This window comes from Gadus chalcogrammus, chromosome 19 (genome assembly GCF_026213295.1).
Source record: "Gadus chalcogrammus isolate NIFS_2021 chromosome 19, NIFS_Gcha_1.0, whole genome shotgun sequence".
NCBI classification, from domain to species: domain Eukaryota; kingdom Metazoa; phylum Chordata; class Actinopteri; order Gadiformes; family Gadidae; genus Gadus; species Gadus chalcogrammus.
The window spans coordinates 15,868,755-15,891,680 of record NC_079430.1 but is presented as its reverse complement, the minus strand read 5'-3'; the positions used below and the strand labels follow the sequence as shown (position 1 = coordinate 15,891,680).

Sequence of the window (22,926 nt, the reverse complement as noted above, 5' to 3'; positions counted from 1 at the left end):
GAAATACAGAAAAAAGGTCAGTGTTGATCTTTACAGGTTTACCTTGTAAAAGCACCATGAATTTGTACTGTGCCAAAATGTTATACATGCAATAAAATGGATTTTTGGAAGAAAAAAAACAAACAAGAGAGGCATCAGAGAGAGCCGTTTTTTCCTCCCCTGGTTCTCCTCCTTCTCCTCCACTGTAACGATCAGCCCAGCGCTTTAGACACTGCAGTAAGACGCCGCAGCGACACTTTAACCCTGAGTGTGCCGGGTGACTCAGGCAGAATGAATCATGGTGCAGAAGTGCATCGCGCTCATTTAGAAACGCATAACAAACCTTGTGGACGGGCTCTACTGGGATTCATTCACCGCTGGCGTTAAGCCGTTGACGTGGTGCAACAGAAGGGTGGAAGGTGCAAACATCGGAGGGTTCTGAGCGATGCGTGAAGGGAGAAAAGTGCAAAACAGGCTTGCTTCATTGAAAAACGATCTTATCTCATTTCCTCTAATTGAGACGTGGATTGCATTATGCGTGTGGATTGACGGTAGCCTGTGGCGTGATATATTGCTCCTTTTTTAATTAATGGCATTGGTAACCAACAGTCTTGACGTTTGGATAGGTGAGGGTTTTCAGGTGAAAGATCATTCGCGACTCCCTGACACTTTGCCAAAGGGTAAAGCAGGGATTCTCATTTCCCCGCTCATTGTATTAGCAGCTGTTGTGCCTTCATCACTCAGCATGGGGACTCTATGCGATGACAAATGGTTACGGGTCTTGCTGTTAACTGTGCATTCTTCATCTTCGACATTATCCCCACCCTCAATCATAATATAGCTGCACATCGCTCTGCCTAACAGAGAGGGATGAGACACACACACACACACACACACACACACACACACACACACACACACACACACACACACACACACACACACACACACACACACACACACACACACACACACACACACACACACACACACACACACACACACACACACAGAGAGAGAGAAAGGCAAGGCTGCCGCAGTTCCCCCCCCCCCACCCCCTTTCCCTGGTCTTGGCGTACGACGGCCCCCTTACATCCGTCTTCAGCGTGGCCACGTAGCGACCCCCCCGGGGCTGTGTGGCCGGCACGCCGCCTCATTAGCATACGGGGAGGGAGAGCGCCCAGGTGGGGTGAGGTGAGAGGGAAGGCAACAACGACAAAAAAAGCTAGCATGAGAGCGGGAGAGAATGAAAGGAGGAAGTGACACGGTGACAGGCGGGCGGCGCTGAAGGGAGCAGAGATCGAGGTTAGGAGGGAAGCTTTTCTGTCGGGTCAGCGCGGAGAACAGGGTCGTAAGGGCTGCATTGATGTGTGTGTGTGGGGGGGGGGGGGGGGGGCAGCTGTTGGAGGTGTGGGAAGGCTTTATACCCACCCACCCCCTCCTGTGATGCCTGGCTGGCACCACGGGGAGGGTTGCAGTGAGAGGATGTCTCAGCAAACAGGCTAGTGTTCTTTGGGACCTTTTTGTGCCTTTGTGGCGGAGGAAGGGGACAGAAGGGAGCTGAGGACTGAGGACGGACGGCTTGCTAGGGTGTCGGGGGTCTGCATGCCACAGAAAGGAGGGTGTGTTGGTAAAAGGGGTTTTGATGTGTCTGACCTGCTGTACAGAGCTATGCAAGGGGAAAGGGTATGGGTTATTTTGGTTTCAAAGTGCAACGCCCACCGATAAGTGGCTCGGGGAGGTGAGGTAGAGGTTAAGAGAGAAGTGCAGAGATTCCTGGTAAATTGTTAACAGGAATGGCATCATTTACAGAAGAGTGTGCAGTGTTTTTATCACATTTTGCACATTTACCGTGATGCATACCGAGGTCGAACGTTAAAGTGGGCCAGTGTTTTGGTGCATGTCTGTATTTTTAGTCACCCTCTTAAGTCGAGCATCTGTGTTTTGCTGCGTAGAAGGATGTGAGGGCTGAGATGGGGTGGGAGGGGGGGGCAGCGCCTGAATGCGTTTCTTACACCAATGTGCAGACAATTAATCACATAGAACGGGGTAAAGGCAACAAGGAAAAGGAAGGCCCAACGTCGTTAGATGCATCGGGGCGAACACGGATCATAGGGATCAACCGCCGGGTGCAACAAGCAGGGCATTGCCCCCACCCCCAGCCCCGACACACACACACACACACTCCCAAAGTCAAGGGCTAGGGTGTATCTGTATGCTAAGAGCAGAGAGTACTGCGTCATGGTTCCTTGCGAGGATCCTAGAAGGCTGGCGTTGTACCCAGCGCCCCAGCTGCTGTCGTCCTATCGGGATAAATATAACCCACTGCAGTGCAGCCAGGACCGTCAGCACTGGACACTTAGGCACACATCGGCCGGGACCAAATCAGGCGTGCATCCCTCTCCATCCCTCTCCATGACTCATGTCCGGCCCCTGGACATGGGAGCGTTTATTTATCGTTTCATAATCCCTCTCTCTCTCTCTCTCCCCCCCTCCCTCCCTCTCAGGGTACTGTAACAGGTTAAGGCAAGCAGAGTTTGATTGAAGTGTGGAAAGTGGGTTGTGTGTGTGTGCATGCGTGTGTGCCCACGTGCGTGCGTGCGTGTGTGTGCATGTCGTGCGCCGGCGTCAGCAACATTTTCTGATCAGGGTGAATCAAACGCAGAGTAAAAAGTGGGTTTACATCAGCAGGGTGCGTTTAAGTAACGCACAGCTTGATCCTGGTTCCTTCAAGGCAGAAAGCATAAACATCTGGTTTATGCAGGAAATAACCAACCCCGCCCGTTCTCTCTGCTGCTCTCTCAGACATGCATGCATTTGCTCTCCTCCGTATTGTCTATGCGTAATTGTTTTGAATATACAGCGTCGGTGAAAAAATGAGAAGTGTAGAGGAGTTTCTCCATTTGTCACAGAGTAGCAGGTGTGGGTGTCTTAACGCACGAGTGAAAACAAATAGAGGGTGGATGTGTGTTCATTCCTGCTCTGTATGCAAATGCACAGCGTGAACAACAACCAACAGGCCCTGCTTTCTTCTTCGGGGAGCTCGTCGTCTATGCTGCTGCGTGATGGCATTTCATCTCAGCCGTGCTGCACTGGACTTGGCGGCGAGCCCCTTTGCAGCACCAGAGGGCTACTCTCTGTGCTGCACTGTGCTGCTTCAAAGCATCAACGCCACCCCCCCCCTCCTCCACCTCCACCACCACCATCCCCCCCTCCTCCACCACCACCATCCCCCTCCTCCACCACCACCAACGCCATCCCCCACCCCCTCCACCACTGACGCATGCGTCGCCTCAGCCTGATTTAGGGGGACGTGCGGATGCCTACGGCATGCTAATGGCTAACCAGACAGGGCTGTGGGGGTCCATCAGACCGGGGGTGAGGGGGGATTTTTTGGGGGGGGGGGCGGGGGCAGGGTGGGTCGCTCGGAGAGGCCGGTGACAGGCGGAACATGTGAGACGACACAGAGCAGTCAAAAGTCTCCATGAGACAAAAGGGGAGTCCATGGGAAACATCTCATCCCCGCCTTCTCCTTCCGCTGGCTCCTTCTCTTATCCCCCCCCCCCCCCCCCCGACCCCCCACGCGCCCTATCCGCATACTTCATTAGCAATCATGATGCCATTCAATAAGAGAGTGCAGCAGCGCAGAGACCCAGCGAGCCACAGCTAGCCGAGGCCAGGGCGGAGGAGGAGGAGGAGGAGGGGGGGGAGGAGGAGGAGGAGGAGGAGGAGGAGGAGGAGGAGGAGGAGGAGGAGGAGGAGGAGGAGGAGGAGGAGGAGGAGGGATAGCTCAGGTGGGAGGAAGAAGTGGGGCGGGGAAGAAGAAGATGGGAAATGCAAAGTTGGAAGATAAGAAGGGTCCAATATCCACGCGGGGGTTGAGAGGAAAGTGCTTAGGAGGCAAAACAGACAGAAGCAGGGGCTACGTGTGTGTGAACAAAAGAGAACTGTGTGTCCATGAGGGAAGGAAGGGAGAGGACAGAGGGAGAGGAAGCAGAGTGAGGAGTAGGGCAGGGAGACCAAACGTGCAGATGAAGAACAAAAACACAATTATACAAAGAAAGGAACAAAAAAAACAACAACAAAGAATACAAAAAAGGTCAGAACAAACTAAACAGAGCAGAACATTCTGGAGAGGACGAGGAGCGAGGAGAAGCCAGAGAGAGGCGGTGCACGCGGGGAACCTGATGCAACAGTGCCAGCTAGGGATGGAAGGGGGGATATATGGAGCCGGCCCAGCTCTGCGCTGCTCCTCCGTGATTGGCGGACAGCCGTGGCTGCACCGCAGGAGGTGTCAGCGTGATGGGGGGATGGGGGGGGGGGGGCGGCCGCGTTACCACGGCTACGACAGAATACAGTAGACAGGCTGTGCTGATACCGGTAATGGACTGGACCGCTGGGGGTACTTCAGGGAGGGGAGAGGAGGAAGGGGGGGAGGGGAGAGGAGGAAGGGGGGGGGGGGGGGGGAGAGAGGAGTGGCGGGAGGAATAAGAGCTCAGCCTAAATGGAAGAGACGTCGGTGCACTCCAGCCGCTGACTTTGACGATACGGGTCAAAGTCGCCCGCCGACCGCAAATTGCACGCGGCGCTTTTTCTTTTCTTTTTTCGCGCTCTCCCTTGTCCTTTTTTTGAACATCGAGGAGGCAATTAAGCACATTCAGGATCTAAAATAAGCAGTAGATGTGCAGGAAAAAGGAAGCTAGCCTACTTCTTTTCCGCTACATCGTCAGGAACACCTACAGGAGGGGCACGGCCCCCTGAAGCCAGACCCACCAGAGTCCGTATGTCCATCCGCCGACTTCAGGCCCAACAGCGTTTGAATACAAATGTGCGTATGAACGCGGCGTTCACAGCACACCAGCCGTCCACCCATTCCCCGTGTCCCAGAGTCCGTGCGGGCTGGGGGGGCCACGTAACAGAGCAGCGTGGTGCGTGTGTGTGGAGCAGACAGGGTCTATTCTGAGCAGGCCTAGGAGCATGCTTCGTTGTGAGTCAACATGAGTCAGGACCAGGGCGCCGTTCACCCTCTCACCCCCCCCGCCCCTCCCCCCCGCCCCTCTCACCCCCCCCTGCCTCTACTCATGTCAGCTGAAGGGATGGACCGCACTGTGCTGACAGGGCCACAGATCTGACGGGGTTAGGGGTCGTGGCAGCTTTTGGGGGGGGGGGGGGGGGTGTATAGGACACAGACACACACACACACACACACACACATAAACACACACTGCCTCATCAGCAATGTCGTGTGCTTGAAAGATGAATTAACAAATGAGACTGAATCTGACGAGTAGCAGCTCAGAGGGCGTCCCCATCGTGGGTGTTCCCTCAGAGGATTTGAAAACAGCCCCACAAAGTAATATCCGTCAATGCAGAGAGAGTGACGGAGAGAGAGAGACCTACGTACAGAGAGATGGACGGAAAAGAGACAAGAGGCAGGGACACACAACACAATCTCGAGTAGGAGAAACAAACATATAGAAGGAGCGGTGCCCTCGACAGCCCTGTCCCAGGGCCGGTGGGGGCCTGACCGATGGGACCAGGACAGGGTCCGTAGAGCAGTGATGTGGAGCAGCAGGGCGATCAGGTACATGAGGACTATCGTGAAGCCACTGAGATGCGGATCACACCCCTTCCTTCCCGGTTTGTTGAAAGCCCTTCGGGGTCGGTACAGTTCCATCGTGTCCGACCTCATCTATGGATTCATGCAGGCCGTGTTTGACGATAGGAAACACAATTCGACAAAGGTTTGTATGTCGTATGCCAAGCTAAATGTTATAGTATATATAATAGACAATGTAAATGTATGCACCCACTCTGTTTGACACCACGCTCCCAGCTCTACCACAGCAAACACAGCGATGTTTGTCCCTCGGTGCACCGGCAGTATGGAAGTAAGCCAACTCATTATGAACAATCCTTTTCAGGGCTGTAATGAAAGCCAGCGAAGAATAAATAAAAAGGTCTAAAGTCAGAGTCGACGGGAGTCATGTCGCACACTAGAAGGAACGACGACGACGACAAAGTAAATTAAAACTAAAAATGTGTGTGTATCAGTTCTAATGTCAAGCATCCTCTGGGGTCGACACTCTGGGGGTGCATCGCTGCGTGCGGTCGCGTGCGGGGGTGCGGGTGGCGGGTGGCGTCGCTGTTGCACGCCGACATCAAAGAAAGGCCAGAGGAGGGGAGACAAAGCAGGCGGCGGGAAGAGAATACACCGAAAACAAACAAATCAAAGCGGACGAGGGAGAGGGCGCCGTACCATCACAGGCGCTCCGATCAAAGACGTGGGGGGACGGCCCGCCGACCGAACCGTCGTCTGACGGGGGGGGGGGGGGAAGGCCGACGGGCGAGGAGGAGGAAGACAGAGGAAGACAGGGGGGGGGGGGGGGGGGGGGGAGAGAGACACGCTGGGAAGAGCGCCGTGGCGGATGAAATGACGGGCGGGATGAAAGGTGGTTCAGGTTAGTGCTGCGTCGGGGAGACGAAAAGTGTTGGTTTCCACGGTACTGCAGGAAAAGCACAAGAATGCTGATTTTGTGTGTGCCAACACGAGCGAGCCGTGCTGCAGGTAAGGCCGAGTGCGGTGCACCTTTCTGGACAGGAGAACTGGCTGAATCCAGTTTAGATCCATTCTACTCAAGCTGCTTAGATGACCAAGCCTTTTATTCGAATTCCTCGTTTCATTCTTTTGACGGAGGCGGATATGTTTCTGCGGCGGCAGCATATTTTACACGCGTGTGTGGTAGTGTCTGAGCCCATGTGTGTGTGTGTGTGAGCCTTTGTCTGTGTGTAGGGTCAGCAGTCCTCCTTACAGACTAAACAAATCGATAGCAGGCCACTCTTTGCGGTGTGTGGATCTCCCCTACGTTATTGGTCTCGGGGTGTTTAGCATCGACAGCGTTGGAAGATGTTGACGACAGCTGTTTCCCCATAAGCCCCGGGGTCGGAGCGTGAACTGCTTCACTGTGGTGAGACTATCACTACTGGGCGGTGGTGGAATCTTTAGAGAGCGAGCTAATCCCAAAGTCACTTTCATCAGTTGGGATCAGTTCCGTCGGGGTCTCACCGAGTGTTCATTTCTGTGTTATTTTTCAAACGTATTAAGTTGTTACACGGGGGGGAATTCTGTGAAATACACGAGGTCTGCTACTCCCGGCTAAGTGTGACGTAGGTTGTCAGTGTGTCACGACTGCTCGGAAAGCATTTTCTAAAACGCGTGGGCAGAAGTTCCCCTGCTGAGATGGGGGGTTTTAACTCACCATTAAAATGAAAGAATCAGAGACCAAACATGAGCTGCGTTTGGATCGTGTGTGTGACCACAGTGGAGACCCAGGACAAGGAATGAGGGCATAAAGGAATAATTACACCGACAGAGAAGGCGTGACTCAGGCTGCAGCGATCTGCATGCGCGTGTGTCGGACCTGAGTGGACACAAACGTACCACGCCCCCTTCGATGCCGAGACAACCTATTAATAGCGCAGAAGAAGAACGACACATTGGTTATGGTGCGTGTGCGCATGGGTGTGTGTGTGGGGGCTGAGAAGGGGGAGGGGGGAGAGAGCCGCTAAAGCAGCCGTCGTGCAAATCACACGTGAAGTCCTGAAGCAATTCCGCAGAGTAGCCTGATTAAAAAGCTCACGTCGTCGGTGGTCCAGCCAAGCCTCGAAGTCCTCCATTATTGTAATACAACCGCCCGGCCACCACCGCCTCGTAAAAGGTTGAATAATTAAGTCAAAGGTACATTGAAATGTGCATCCCCAGCCAACGCAGGGCAGGGCCACCGGAACGCATTGATGGTGAAAGGAACCAACGCAATGCCCCCGAAACGCCAAACCAATCAATGCACTGCTGGGTTTGTTTCAATGACATCAGGTTTAAATCATTGATTGAACGATGAACACCCATACAACCAACATTGATTGACCTCAAAAACTAGGGGAAAGCTCTAAAGAAATCACTAACGTATTGCAAGTACGTTGATCTCGTATCCGGCGGTCCTGCAGTGTTATAGCAGACCAGCCGTGGGGCGTTTGGTCTCGCTTCCTGTGTAGTAACGCACACTCATCTAAAGAGCATCATGGGCCCGGGGGGATTAAGCATTCAGGAGTGGATTTAGAATAAGTGTATGCATAAAGTAGCCGGTCTACACTGCGTGGATTTGAAACCTTTTCTATTACAGTTTGCCAAGTTTGTGTTCACCGTCATCCAATTAAAAGCTTACAGATCTACGCCTCCAGAAACTTGATTGGGTGAAACAAATACGAAGCGGGAATAAATTAAAATCGCCCAGATTTCAGCTCATCTGCTATACGACTTTATAAGAATCCAAAGCCTGGTGATTTGTGACCTCGCTACGTATTGCCTGTCCGGCCTCTCTAATAACAACCAAACAGGCTCTCCTCAAAGGTGACAGGTGAGTCCCACACTCCAAGAAGGGAGAACTCCATGAGCTCATTAATTGATCGCCCCCCCTGTGAATTCATGGCAAGACGGGCCCTTTGGCGAAGCCCCCATCGACCATCCCCCAGAAGCTAACCCTTAGAGCACCCGCCCGGCAGAGAGACCGATAACTGGGGATCTCTCTCTCCGGGCGCCGTTTAGAGAAGACCTGCTTCAGACTTGATTACTTTGATGACACACACACACACACACACACACACACACACACACACACACACACACACACACACTATGTTGGCTAAGCACAAAACCTGCACGCATTTAGCTAACAGGATTTCATGTTCTACAGGCCAGGGGGATGTGAGGGGGGGAGTATCACAGAGGGAGCATGAGCGAACCGAAGGAGGGAGATGAACGGGGGGGGACGAAAAGTGGGGGAGAATGAGGAGAGGAGCAGTGAGGATGGGGGGGCCATCCATCTCCCCCGTAGAAGATCCAGAGGGGGGAGAGAGAGGGAGGGGAGACAAACAGAAGGTGGGAGAAGGAGAGTGGGAGAGGAGAGCCCGGGGGAGAGGAGACTTGGCAAGCGCTCCCACTCTAACTTGGTTGGCAGAGACGCCGCAAACTGTTTGCTCACAGCAGTACACGCATCCATTAGCAATGTGTGTGTGTGCGTGTGTGTGTGTGTGTGTGTGTTCGTGCGTGCATGCGTGTATGTACGACACAAAAGTGGCCAACATCATCAATGAGGTGGCAGACGAGCAAATATGGAGCAGCGATATTGTATACAATTACATCACGGGGAGAGTTCCACAACAGTGTGTGTGCGTGTTTTTTCCTGGCCACATATGGCGCCGTGTCTGTGTGCAGGTTCCTTCTCCTCCTAGGAACATTTAATCACAAGGAACACTATATGTATGAAATCCTCCAGCTCTAGTGATCCTCAGTCACGTGGGAGTCGACCCTGTTTCAGCGCGGACAGACGTGCAACACAGGTGTGAACGGCCGCGACGTGACCTGTCCGAGGTGACCGCATTAGTCTGATCGGCCACAGGTATCAAACACGGTGTGTGTGTGTGTGTGTGTGTGTGTGTGTGTGTGTGTGTCACAAAACGAGCAATTGGATCAAACTCACACTCGCACAATTAGGTTAGTGAGAGAACATTTGTGTGTGTCTGCTTGAGCGTCTGTGTGTGCTTGAACACGTGTGTGTGTGCATGCATCTCTCTGTGTGCTTGAGCATGTGTATGTGTGCGTGTCTGCGTGTACTTGGGCGCGTGTTTGTGTGTGTGTGTGTGTGCTTGAGCGTCCACCCGTGTGTGCTTGAGCGTCAGAGAGTGTATTCGTGCGTGCGTGTCTGTGTGAGTCTCTGTGAGCTCGTGTGTGTGCTCTCCCAGGTGAGCGTGTTAAAGGTGCCGTTATGCCGGATTATCCAAACGGGGCATGGCGTGGGTTCCATTAGGACGAGGTGCGGCGGGCGAGCCGCGACACGGGGAGCGTGTCATCTTCATCAGGCGCCATATGCTCTCACACCTCCGCCAATTACATCTGATGGCCGCAGCCCACCGCTGCCTCACCACAGAGAGACACCGCAGGAAACAGCACTGAACACCAGGTCTGGACCGCACCACGGAGTGTGGAGACAACCAGACACACAGGCCCAATCCCATTTCTACCCCTTACGCCTTCCCCTTACCCCTTCAAAACAAGGGGGAGGGGTAAGGGGAAGGGGTAAGGGGAAGAAATGGGATTGGGCCACACACACACACACACACACAGGTATGGGTGAACAGACATACTGAAACACATGCAAATATTTGCAGTGGGGTAAGTCGGCAGTGCGACTGCCAGACCTAGTTATTATTTCACCATTTGGGTTGGAGACAGACACACACACACAACACACATTATGGAAGAAATTACTTTCTTTAAACTGTAAATGCATTACCGTCGGCTTCAGTTTGAACTACACACACACACCACTGCTACTTTTATCAGTGATAGTCAGAGGGAAGAGAGGGCCGGCCAGAGGGATGCTGTCTGCATTCCCCCTTCCTTTGAGGCCCTCCGCTCTGTGAGTGAGAGGAGGGAGGGAGGTCTGTCAGTATAACTGTGTGTGTATATATATATATATATATATATATATATATAAATATATCTGTGGAGGTTGAGTCGAAAGCAAAGTGGAGATGTGCATCGCGGGGGAGAGACCGAAGAGGAGAAGGAGAAATGAAGAACACAGCAGAGGAGACGAAGGATGCGATTGCCAATCCACACCCACATGCCACACCCACCCAGCCGCCCGCCCACACACACACGCTTCGTAGACAGAGCGTGACAGGAACACTTTTGTATCCATTACATTTGATTCAAAGGGTGCAATACTATTTGTGTAACACTGGGGACATCTTTACCATTGTACAGTACTTGTATTTCGGACCTGATCCAGCTCATAATGTTTATTGGGGGAGAGCTCTGATGAAGAATATTTCATTCATAATACATGAATCAAATATCAGGGAGAAGTAGACCTGATATATGCAGTAGACTAACCCCATCAAACTCAACAAGTATTTGTTCGAGGAGAGCGAGCACACGTGTTTAAGAGTGGGCGAGGTGCAGCGAGAAATAAACACCTTTACACATACCGGTACATGCATGTATAGATGATCGATATATATATCCCAAAGGTTGATGCGCACGTTTGTCTGTCTCTGTCTGTTAAGTCCAGAGAACCGAGATGCAACGTTGGTGTGTAGCAACCCCCGTGTTGTCAAGGGAACCATCAGCCACACACACACACTCACACTCTTCTCCAATATCACAATTTCAATAAAAAACGGTTTCATTTTATTTCCAACACGTCCAAATTAAGCATCTATTTTTACTGGTGCAACGCAAACACCAAACACTGTCCTACCAGAACATTGCTAGATAGGGCAGTTTGAACTGTCCCGAAACACTGACGGAGAGACACCTCTTGTATATTATTTAGTAGCTTTTAATCAAGAGGCTGCGTCAATGACGAGCCATTATAAATTCTCCTATCGGACGTATCGATTAAATGTCACCCATGCTTTTGTCGGATCTCACAGACTGTAAAGATTTAGTCTCACCTTGAGGAAACAAGAATAAAAATAGAAAATGTCTCTCTCTCTTTCTCCCCCATTTTTGATGCCAATCAAAACCCTGCTGAACCAGAGGTTAGAACGAGTTCCACCTGCGCCACTCAATACCTCTTCAGGGGGAATTATGGGTATTTTGCAAGAGCGTGTGCGTGTGTATGTGTGTGTGTGTGAGCGTTTCATGTTCCTCCCAGTTTGAGACTTAAAAAATGATCCTCTATGACGAGAGGCAGTAGATCAAGAGGAAAATGTGTCCACATTAAAACCCCCAGGCCTGTTACCAGCCCACACAGCGACCGTAGAAGGTAGGTATTCTGTGTGTGTCTGTGTCTGTCTGTGTGAGTGTGTGTGTGTGAGTGTGTGTGTGTGGATTGTGGTGTGTGTTACCATGTAGGTGTTACTGAGCATGACTGAGTGACTTGAGGGAGTGAGATTGAGTGAGTGAGCGTCCCTGCCTCAATAGGAGCATCGTTCGGCTTTGGGAGCTGCGGTCACTTAGCAACACAGACTAGACTAACATTTACAGTCATCTTTAGAGGCAGAGAGGGGGGCGATGGGGGGCGATGGGGGCCGTGGGTGGAGGTGGTGGTGGTGTTGGTGGGGGGATATAGACGTGGAGCAGCAGACATGTCACAACACGACGCGACACACAGATCCAGAGGCCCCAGAATACCACCAAGACAAAGGCAACAGAAGGTCAAACAGTCAAGGAGGGAGGATGGGCTGTGAGGGAGGAGAGGAGAGGGAGATGGGAGAGAGGGGAGAGGAGGAGGAGGAGAAGGGAGAGAGGAGAGGAGAGGAGAGGAGAGGAGAGGAGAGGGAGAGGAGAGGGAGGAGAGGAGAGGAGAGGGGAGGGGAGAGGGAGAAGAGGAGAGGAGAGGGAGAGGAGAGAGGAGAGAGGAGAGGAGATAAGGAGAAGAGAAGAGAGGAGAGGAGAGGAGAGGAGAGGAGAGGAGAGGAGAAGGAGAGCGGAGGAGAGCGGAGGAGAGGGCAGGATAAGGAGAAGGAGAAGGAGAGGAGAAGAGAGGAGAGGAGAGGAGTGAAGGAGGAGAGGAGAGGATAAGGAGAAGAAGGAGAGGAGAAGGAGAAGGAGAGGAGAGGAGAGGAGAGGAGAAGAAGGAGACATTAATTAGAAAGTAAATACCTATATTGACCCAGACAGCATGGCGGGCTGCCATGATGATACAGCACACCAGCCAAAGTGGGTCTTTTTCACAGTTTGGTTCAAACTGAGTTAGGTGTATAGGAGGGAGGAAGATGATAAGGGGAGAGGTGGTGGGGTGGGGGTTAAGAGGAAGGGCAAAACCATAGGAGGCGCGTGAACAGGATAGCAACTTCAGATGAGACGTCTCCCACAGGCTTAAATGGAGTCTGCACTTCTTGTCCAAACACTTGTAGTCTACACTGTTTATATGATAGCTCTCTCTCTGTGTGTCTGTGTGTCTGTGTGTCTGTGTGTGTGTGTGTGTGTGTGTGTAAAAACATAGGTTTCTTCAAAACACACAACACATTGCTGTAGTAAATCCACCAAGATTTGAAGATTGGAGCCTACACCTCAACACCGAGGGACTGGGGTGTGTTGTGGACACACGGGCTCACAGTACAGGTGTGCAACAGTATCATAGCATGTAGTAATTTCATATCACGCCGGTATCAGTGCAGCCATAGGAAGGACTGCTGCAGTGTCCTTGAAAGGGCTGGAGAGGAATAACAGGATTTTTCCTCGCGCGCGTGTGTGTGTGTCTGCACGCATGTGCAGTGTCTGATTATCAGAATGGGCAGTGAAGATGTCAATTCATGGGGCACACCTACACACGCACACGCAAGGTCGTCCTCGTAAACCAGTGGCTCTGATAAAGCAGCGCCCTGGACTGTCCCATCGCTCCCCGGTGCTATATATCTCTATCTATATATCTGAACACTGCTGCCTCTCTTCATGGTCCCCCACGGTTTCACCTCGGGTTGTAACTCTCCCATCCTCTCAGGGGGAATGGGGAGGATGTGCAGAGAACACAGACGCACGCACGCACACACACACACACACACACCCTAATCCGTACTCCAATAATATCAGAAAGAGGCCTTAGTAATGTTGAGAATATGATGCTGCCATTTTCCTTTTTTTTTCGGGGGGTTGTTCTTCACTACAGGGGGAGGGAGAGGCCCCCGTGGGACGGTTCAACCATCACCACTGCTTGTCGCCATTTCTTTTAATGTCTACCGGCACGAGAGAGAGCGAGCGTGAGAGAGGGAGGGAGAGTGCAAGAGAGCAAGAGAGCGAGAGAGCTATACCTTATTCATGAGATGCTGAAACCTTGGATTTGGTGTCATGTATGTGTTGGAGCAATAACACAACAGTATAGAAAAGAGGGAGTCAAAGAGATAGAGGGATGAGAGGAGGGGGTCCAAGACTGCGAGAGGCAGCACTTGTGTAATCGTGCCACTGGCCAAAGTATTACCGCCCTGATCAGAAATCAATGCAGTAGCATGAAGGCTGTGGAGAAACCACATCCGGTCTGGGGGACGAGAGGCCAAACGAAGACACTGACTGTGTGACTGTGCGTGTGTGTGTGTGTCTCTCTCTCTGTGTGCGTCTGTGTTTGTGTGTGGATGTGTCTCTCTCTGTGTCTGTGTGTGCGTGTCTGTGTCTGTGTGTGCGTGTCTGTCTGTGTGTGTGCGTGTCTGTGTGTCTGTTGGGAAGCGACGACCAGACATCCCAGCTGATAGTCTTTTTTAGACGGTTCTCCCACTGTTGACGGTATTGTTTTTAGCGACAGGACAGAACAATGCCGTGCGATAGGGAAATGTTAAGCAGATGCAGCGAAAGAGAGAGAGAGAGAGAGAGAGAGCGCGAGTGATGAATGAGGCACCGCCGCTGAAGCTGTGAACAATGCACAGCATGACGCCGTTCAGGATTTCAGAAGAGTTACGGGATGTTGCTCGGCGCATATTAAAAACGCCGGCTTGATAAGAACAGCAGCGTGTCGGTGAACATCTGATTCCAAAACCAAAAAAACATTAATTCCCCTGCTCGCTCCCAGCTAATATTTAGAGGCCAAGGAGAATAGGTGTGTGATTACGAGCGTGTCTTTTTCGACGACGCAATTAGACTTGCAGATGAACAGCACAATGTCAAAACAGCCGGCTAGGCCAACGGTTCAACACCCACATTCCAGGTGCCACTGGGAGATGGCAACTCCAATCTACAGCAGGAAGGCTGCAGCAGCCACCGAGCCATAATGAAATAGGTACACCTCACGTAACAATATACAAACACTACAAACATGTCTGCAAATGACAATATATGAAGAGTACAACTATAATGTGTACAAATTAGAATATCTGAACACTGCAACTATAATGTACACAAATAACAATATCTGAACGGTACAACTTCAAATGACAATATATCCATACACTTAGCAAAAGGCCTTTTATTTCTGCCATATCGTGCAAGCCATCTGCCAACACGATATGTTTACCCTATATTCATAATGTACATCAATTACAGCCTGTGCAAAACATTTGGCAAGCAAAACTTTCTGTTTAGCCAAGTCTGGTTTCACACAGGAACACAATGAGGAGGAGAACGCACAGCGCGGTGACTCAGAGGGGCGGCACACATTATTTCATTAGCATGCTAACTAAAGAGAACGGTTATTAACCCCCTGCAACCACTCCCCCCCCCCCCCCCCCCCACCCCGCGCAAAAGGGGCAGGCCTGGAAGGAGAGGGGGGGGGGGGGGGCTGTGACGCATCGAACTGACTCGCCAGACATCCTCCCGGAGAGCAACCCCCCACCGACACGTGGCACGCCCGGGGTGGCCGGGGTGGGTGGGGGGGGAGCGAGAGACCCCTCCACACCACAGGCCAGATCCTGAAGGGGGCGTGGCTCCCAGTGGGTTTATCATGGCCCGCCTCACGTCTGTTACAACGAGGGTCTATTCTGGGGGAACTGGCGTCAGCGGGAAACGGTTACGGGGAACGTGGACTAAAAATAAAGGCAGCGATTCTGTGCGCATTAAGCCGGGAAAAGCTTCAGCTACGGGGGCTTAAAGAGGAAGTGACGTGTACGTGCGAGTGCGTACGTGCGTGTGTACATGTGTGTGTGTGTGTGTGTGTGTACATGTGTTCTCAGGAGGGCCGGCGGTCAGCACAGGCCGCTCGGCACAACACCTCTCACGCCCGCCCAAACCCTCTCATCCTCTCACTGGGTGGATGACCTTTCCTCCGCGCTGGAGCTACTCGATCCGTCTCTTAACGGTCAGACGTACAGCGATGGCCCCAGGGTATCACCTAGAGGAGACACTCCAGACTGCACCCTGAGGTGCACTCGTCCAAAACCGACGCCGAGGCAGAGAACTCAGCAGGTAACCCTGTAATCTGTCGGTTCACTTTCAACGAAGTTCACTCCGAAGTGACGCAATGCCTTGAAAAACATAATGACTAATGCTGCGGTCGTTTTGTCAGAGTCTGCACCGTGTTAATTTATATCACAACCTCAGATGAGCCAGACGGTGAACTAGGATTAAAAGTGCTGTTCTGCAAATTGACATTGCTCCCACCAGAAGAAGTAAACGTGTGGTGTCCATTTACTGCCGAACCCTCACCCTCCAAACCACCCTGGCTAACATCGACCTTGTCCTCCATGATTCATTTATTCGTTCATTCGTTTAAGAGCCACCGTGTACCGTTATCGTCAGCGACGGACGGCCGTGAACACAATCAAAGCATCCGCTCAATACAGGACCAGCTCCAAATTAAACTGGGACACAAGTTCCCAAAACAACTACACCGCCGCGATGGAGAAGATTGTGGTCATCGACCCGCCCCGAGCCCGGCGGATATCGCACCTCCACGTGTTGCCGAGAGTGAACGGATCAAAGCGTGTTCCAACATGGAGAACGTGGGCGGAGGTTATTGACGGCCTGCGACACAGAGGTCGGGGTCTGGAGAAGGGCTTTATGAGTCCACGTCAGACGCACTTCTGATGACGCACACAAACACACCATCTTCATAGAGCTGAGGAGGGCTGTTAAGTAACGCACGCTGGGAATAGACTAAGCAGCGTTATTCAAAGATTAGGGGGGGGGGGGGAGAGAGCGAGAGCGAGAGAGAATGCATTGAAAGTTTGAACCAGTGGATGCGTGTGCTGAACTCGAAGTCATAATCCAAAAAAGTAAATAACCTTCGAGAGGGAGCCAGAGAGACAGAGACCCAGATAGAAAGAGACACAGAGGGACAGACAAACAGAGAGCGAGAGAGAGAGCGAGAGAGAGACAGAGAAAGGTAGCGAGGGATGTGTTTATAAATAGAGGCCGAATAAATCGGGGCCTCTCCTTGCGCGGCACGCCAGATTAATTATGTGTGACTGCATCAGGAGAAATTAAGACATGCCCGCGTGTCGCTGCGCAGAGAGAGAGGAGGACGGACATGTGTGGACGGGGGGGGGGGGGGGGGGCGAGACAGGGAGGAGAGGGGGGAAGGGAGGGCGGAGGGGTTTGGTGTCAGAAAGTGTCGGTCACAGATTTAAAACCGGAGGACTGTACGAAAGACGTAAGAGAGAGGATTAGGGAAGGAGAGAGAAGGCAAGAGCGAGAGAGAGAGAGAGAGCGAGACAGAGACAGAGACAGAGACCGAGAGAGAGAGCGAGAGAGAGAGAGAGAGAGGGGTAATAACAAGAAAATAGACTGATGCCTGATGGAGAGGATAAGGACAGCCCCACGAGAGTGCCTGCGGTGGACCCCCCAGTGTGAGCCAGGCCGCGGCCCCCAGCTGGGGAGCGCCTCGGCTAATTATAGCAGACACAAATGTGAACGGTCGGGGACGACGCAGATTTAGGCCCAATCCCATTTCTACCCCTTCCCCTTCCCCTTACCCCTCCCCTTGTTTTGAAGGTCGCCTTGATGAGCGACCATAAACCAATGGGAGTGGTCGGAGACGCACGTCTCCCAGGACGGGCCTCCCGCCCTTCGCCGACCAAACGCCGTGGTGGCGAGCTTGATGATTGACATCCGCGGCGTTCCGCCGGGACGCAGGCGGACGGCGGTCACGTCCAAAATGGTCGGCCGTTGCCCTCGCGACGGCGGTTCATGGGAATCGTCACTCTGCAGCACTTTTAGTTGTGTGCGACGCACGACTGCTCTGGTCTGCAGGAGTCACTGATGTCACTTATTGTGATCTCAAAATAAACTGTCTAAAATAAAATCCTCATCCGTCCTGTGTGTGTGTGTCTGCGAGTGTTTGTGTGTCTGTGAGTGTCTGTGTATGTTTGCGACTGTCTGTGAGGGCATGAGTGCGAGTGTGTGTCTGAGGGTGCGAGTGTCCTATCAGACCCAGTGTCTGCATACGTCCTCAGCCATTATTAGTATGCAAGGTGCGTCAGACATGCCCAGAAATACAGCCATCCAGCCAGCCCTAACGCTGGATGCAGGCTTTATTAAATGAATCCATCTTGCCGGCTCCACACCCACGTAGCACGCCACAAACTGCTGATGCTGCCAACACCGTTCACAATGTTGGCAGGAGAGGACTACGATAAAGTGTGCACTTTATGGAAACTTACTGTAAATGATAATATGTGCGGTTTTAAAGTGTGCACTGTCTGCGCACGCATGCACGTGCATGTGTGTGCAAAGAAGTACAAAGGGCGGAATGTGTGAGAGAACATTTATCGACGAGTGTGTCGGGGAGGGCGGGAGACTCAACCAATCAGGTGAGGCGGTGGCTGTCACCAACAGAATGAATCATGGGTAAGGTATTTGCATCCATGGCAATTCGTGTTTGTTGGGGATCAATGCTCTACCGTTATGGCTTTGGCAGTGCGAGCTGCACCTCCAACACCACACTCAGTCTCCAACAGCAGTTTGTCCTGAAGGATGCACTTCCAAAACAATTAAAACGAGAAGAACAGAGCTGCCCAACACGGAAAGGCAAATAATACCATACACATGCATGTTTAGAGAGAGGAGCCGGGCGATTTGGCTAGATAAATGGTGTCTGGGGCTGGCTCCATTATGCCCTGGGCCCATACACTGCTGTATTTAAAACCTATTACCATGTGAATGGATGGCATGCGGCAGACAAACCTTGTCCAAAGCCCTGCTAGAGTTGAATAGCTGCAGCCAAGAGGATACTATAACAGCGTGGAGGGAGACGGGATGGACGACATAGGACTAGACTGACTAGGACTAAATGCTATGGGACATTCTGTCGTCGCGCTGTGTGAATTGTGTGTCATTATCACCCTGACATTCATTATTATTATACATTGGCTGTTACCGGCAAATCAGCACGTGCAGGGAGCAGCTGCTAAACGACAAATGCAAACATGCGCCTTCATTTTGAAATGTCATGATCTTGTGAGGAATGTCTGTGTCTCAACACTCTGTCCTTTAACTTAGCTCTGTTCATTGAAGGGACCGAGAATGGGGCAGATCGATGGCACAAGGCAGCCCGGAGGTGAGCCATCTACTGCGGACACCACGGTCCTGCCCTCCCCCCCTCCCTGGTTCCCTTCCTCTGACTGGCAGCGTGTAGCTCTAGTGGCTGTGTCCCTATACAAGCCGGACTGACGGATGACGGAAGTGGAGGGAACCCAAGAAAAAGAAAAGGTGCCTGGGAGTGATGTCTCTGAGTAATGGCATTCTGCTGCCAGATGATCCCACCTATTGTCCCGGAACAAAAGTGGGACGGATGATCTGGGATCTTGATGAAAGCAGGGCGGAACGTCGCGTGCTCCATAACACCAGAACACAAAGAGCCTGAGAGGAGAGACGGGAGGAGAGGGAGGAGACGGAGCCTCCGGGGGCACTCACCTCTCTCTGGAGCACCAGATCTCTGGTGAACACCAAGGCATCGTTGCTGAAGGGGTCGGCGGTCTGAACGCCCCCGGGCGTGTTCCTGGAGCCACGTGGACAGTCGATGCCTGGCCCGGCGGAGGGAAGGAGAAGGAAGGGTTAGGGTCTGGATTAGGGGTGTTGTTTGAGTCCCGAACCCAAGGGTTCCGGGTATGAACCCCAATGGTGGCAGGCTACCTGCAGGCGTCCTTAAGCATGACACCCACCCCCCACCTGCTCCTAATTAATGACGCATATCTTAAAATGATTCACTGCAAGATGCTTGGATGAACGCGTCCGCTTAATGACTAAATAGTAAACAGCACTAAATGGGCTATCATAAATCTGAAATGCGGCGGCAATTACATGTGTGCTTAAGACGTGATGGACAGCGATATTGACAACAAGATGAATCATTCACGGATCCAAACCCTCACTTTGTCCACGGAAGCCGCAGCGGAGACACATGACAGATGCTGCGTCACAGATTGCTTTCACACACCACTCAAGGATCAGCGGTCAACATGGTCCGTCTCCACAAACACACGGGAATCTGTCAGCGGTGACTGACCGAGTGCACGCGCACGCGGCAGAGTGAATACATCAATGGACGGGGAGGAAGAGGGAAGGGGACGAAGACTGGCTGTAGAAGGCCTGGGCCTGCAGTGATGCCAGTTGGAGGTCTACATGGGTCTAGCCGACCCCTAGGACTAGAGGACCCGACCCCTACCGGTTATTAAGGTTCATTTGGACCGGGTCGGTACCGTTACATGACTGGTCCCGGGTCTGTTTATAATGAGGCGTCATACCCATGTACATCTGAGCAGACCGGTGATCACCGCCCTTCAGGAGAGGAACGCATGGAGCTGCTGTGAGTGACCAATACGCTGACCAGTAGGAACAGATCACAAGAGGCAGGAATAAGGGGCGAAAACCACGCAAGGGCCAAATTGGAGAAAGAGGAGAAAGAAACTCTGAGTGGAGTTTAGTCAGAGCAAAAGAAAGGGGAACAGTGAAGACGGAGGTTAAGTGTATTACGTATGGCAGACTGTCCCACTCACATAAAACAGACTCATCGCATGATTTAAGGTGATAGCGAAGCCTAATCCATTTAGGTCTAACTGTTGTTTTGATCTCCTTTGCTTAGGATGCCGCATGCTGTATCTGACATGATTAACATTTTAAGCAGAAGATGCATTTCTTGTTAAAAATATATTTGCCGGGTTTGTCAGGTCGATAACATACACTCTTAGATCCCGGTCTTGCTCCTCTGAGATATACAGTAATATCTCGAAATATAATGGGACATTTTCTTCAATTACGATTTTGTCTAATCTCTGAGCAGATTTGACCAGGCCCTTAAAGGACAAATCCGGTGTAAAATGGATTTGGGATAAGTTTGGTATGAGAACAAGTTGGAACGTTCGTTTTGGAGCAAAAAAGCGCATATAGACACATTCTTCAGTTGACTTTTTAGCCGATTCTAACGAAACGCTATAAACTTGGAACGATAGGGGCATGTGTCATGGTAAAAACTCAATCGCTATTTTAAACCACTTAAAAGGCTAGAAGTAGCCCGACACTTCTTTAGTAGTATAATAAGGGTCTTAACATATAAAACAAGGCATTGATAACTTTGTAAATGTACAGATTGTTTATTAAAAAGGACATTTTATACAAACAGTACCATCAGTAGTTCACCCGTCGACGCCATCTTGTTTTTAAGACTCGATAGGTAGATTGACGAACACAGAGATTGCGACATCCGTCAACAACACGCAAGCTCTGTGTTCGCCAATCTACTTATGGAGTAGAAAAAAAACAGCTAAAAACAGCCAATTTAAGAATGCGTCTGTACTCGTTATTTTGCTCCCAAACGAACATTCCAACTCGTTATCATCCTAAACATATCCCAGATCCATTTCATAGCGGATTTCTCCTTTAAGGGTTGGGGTCTGTTTTGGAGCAGTGAAGTCCTCTACTGCTGGGCTTTCTCGACCCTGACCTTCGTGTACTTCCAGGAACTTTCTCTTACAGGGGGTAGAGCGCAGGAAGTGGATTACTTAACCATGATGCAGTGCAGGAGCCGTGCCAGTACAAAGGATTCATCACTACACACGCACTCTCCAGGGAAGGGTTGGAGAGGGAGAGGGGAGGAAATAAAGCGGGAAAATGGTATGAGGGCCTGGTAGGATGAACGCGTGGGTTTGCAAAGGGAATGAGTTTCTCCGGTTGAACGTGACTGGGGTTCGAGGTGGGAAAGTATGGATGCTATAAGTACAGTAGTACTCCTGAGTCCACATGCACGCTGTCACACGCTCTGTATGCACAGCATGGGGCCTCCGGCAGTCTTCCTCCTCCTGGGGCTCTTTGATGCTGGAGATGCCTTCAGCAGAAGATAACCCTTTGCTTCAATGGAGGCACCAGCTCTTTGTCTCCATCCCCCGTTAAGGCTTCAAACACCCAAGTGCACACAAAAACACACACATACACACACAAACACACACACACGCAGGCAAACAGATGCACACACGCACAAATGCATGCATGATTGGGAGGCTGGTGGAGGATCTAGGAGTTCAGTCAGCGATGTGTTTTGTTCTGTTGTTCGCCTCTTGCCTCCGCACCGCGCTACACTATACAGCCCAAGAAGGGCCGACCACCAGCGTCCACGCACAACGGATATCTTGGATCTGATATGCAAACTGGTTTCTCATTCCTCCACTGCCTTCGGTTTTACCGGTATTGATTTATGCAGAGTAACCCCCTGATAGTTTACTGTGGGTGATAAACCAGTCAACAATGTGCTAACAAAGCAACAACAATCTCTGCGTCCCCTCCATCCTCCCTACTGTCTTCCACCCTGGCTAAGTGCAGCTCCATCCAGGACACCGGCGCGCCGTAAGCTGCCAAAACGGGAGGGGGTTTTGGTTTCAGTTTAAAGACGAACAATGTGTAGGATTTGAACATGCATAGATTGCTTTAAATTTCCAATGTACAAACAATGATTGCAATCTAACTCTAAAAATGTGAAGTTCAGTGACTCTCTCCCTGCAAGGCTTGAGGGCTGACTGTGTTTTATTTAACCGGGGCAGTTTTACTGGCAAAATGGAACGATGTGACGTCTTAAGTGTAAAATGGCAGAAAGAAAAGTCTCTTCATTTTTGCACTTAATGTCCATTATATACAATCTCATTGGCCGTTTATAACTATAGGTTATTTATTAAAACCAACATTTTGCTGTTTATTACATCATATTATATATATAAAATAGTGGTGGGTATAGTTTATTGGGTGGGTACAAAATGATTCTTGACGAAAACTGGTGGGGAAGCGGCCAGCATAAATAAGTGACTCCTATGCCCAGCTCCCAACCCAACTTTGAAAATAGATTAACGGCGATATTTTTTTTTTATCGCCCAATAAAAGTCTTGCGATAACGCAGATAACGGCCAGCCACTAATATATATATATATATATATATATATATATATATATATATATATATATATATATATATATATATATATATATATATATATATATATATATATATATATATATATATATATATATATATATAT

The 22,926-nt window shown here is 51.0% G+C and overlaps 1 protein-coding gene across 1 annotated transcript in view; it reads right to left on the bottom strand.

Moving 5' to 3' along the window:
- snd1 (staphylococcal nuclease and tudor domain containing 1) overlaps positions 1-22,926 on the bottom strand; it is a 193,844-nt gene that overhangs the window by 111,868 nt on the left and 59,050 nt on the right. Inside the window, exon 17 of the mRNA XM_056578800.1 lies at positions 19,322-19,431. Within this exon, the coding sequence (XP_056434775.1) occupies positions 19,322-19,431 (110 nt within the window). The remainder of the gene's footprint in view (positions 1-19,321; positions 19,432-22,926) is intronic.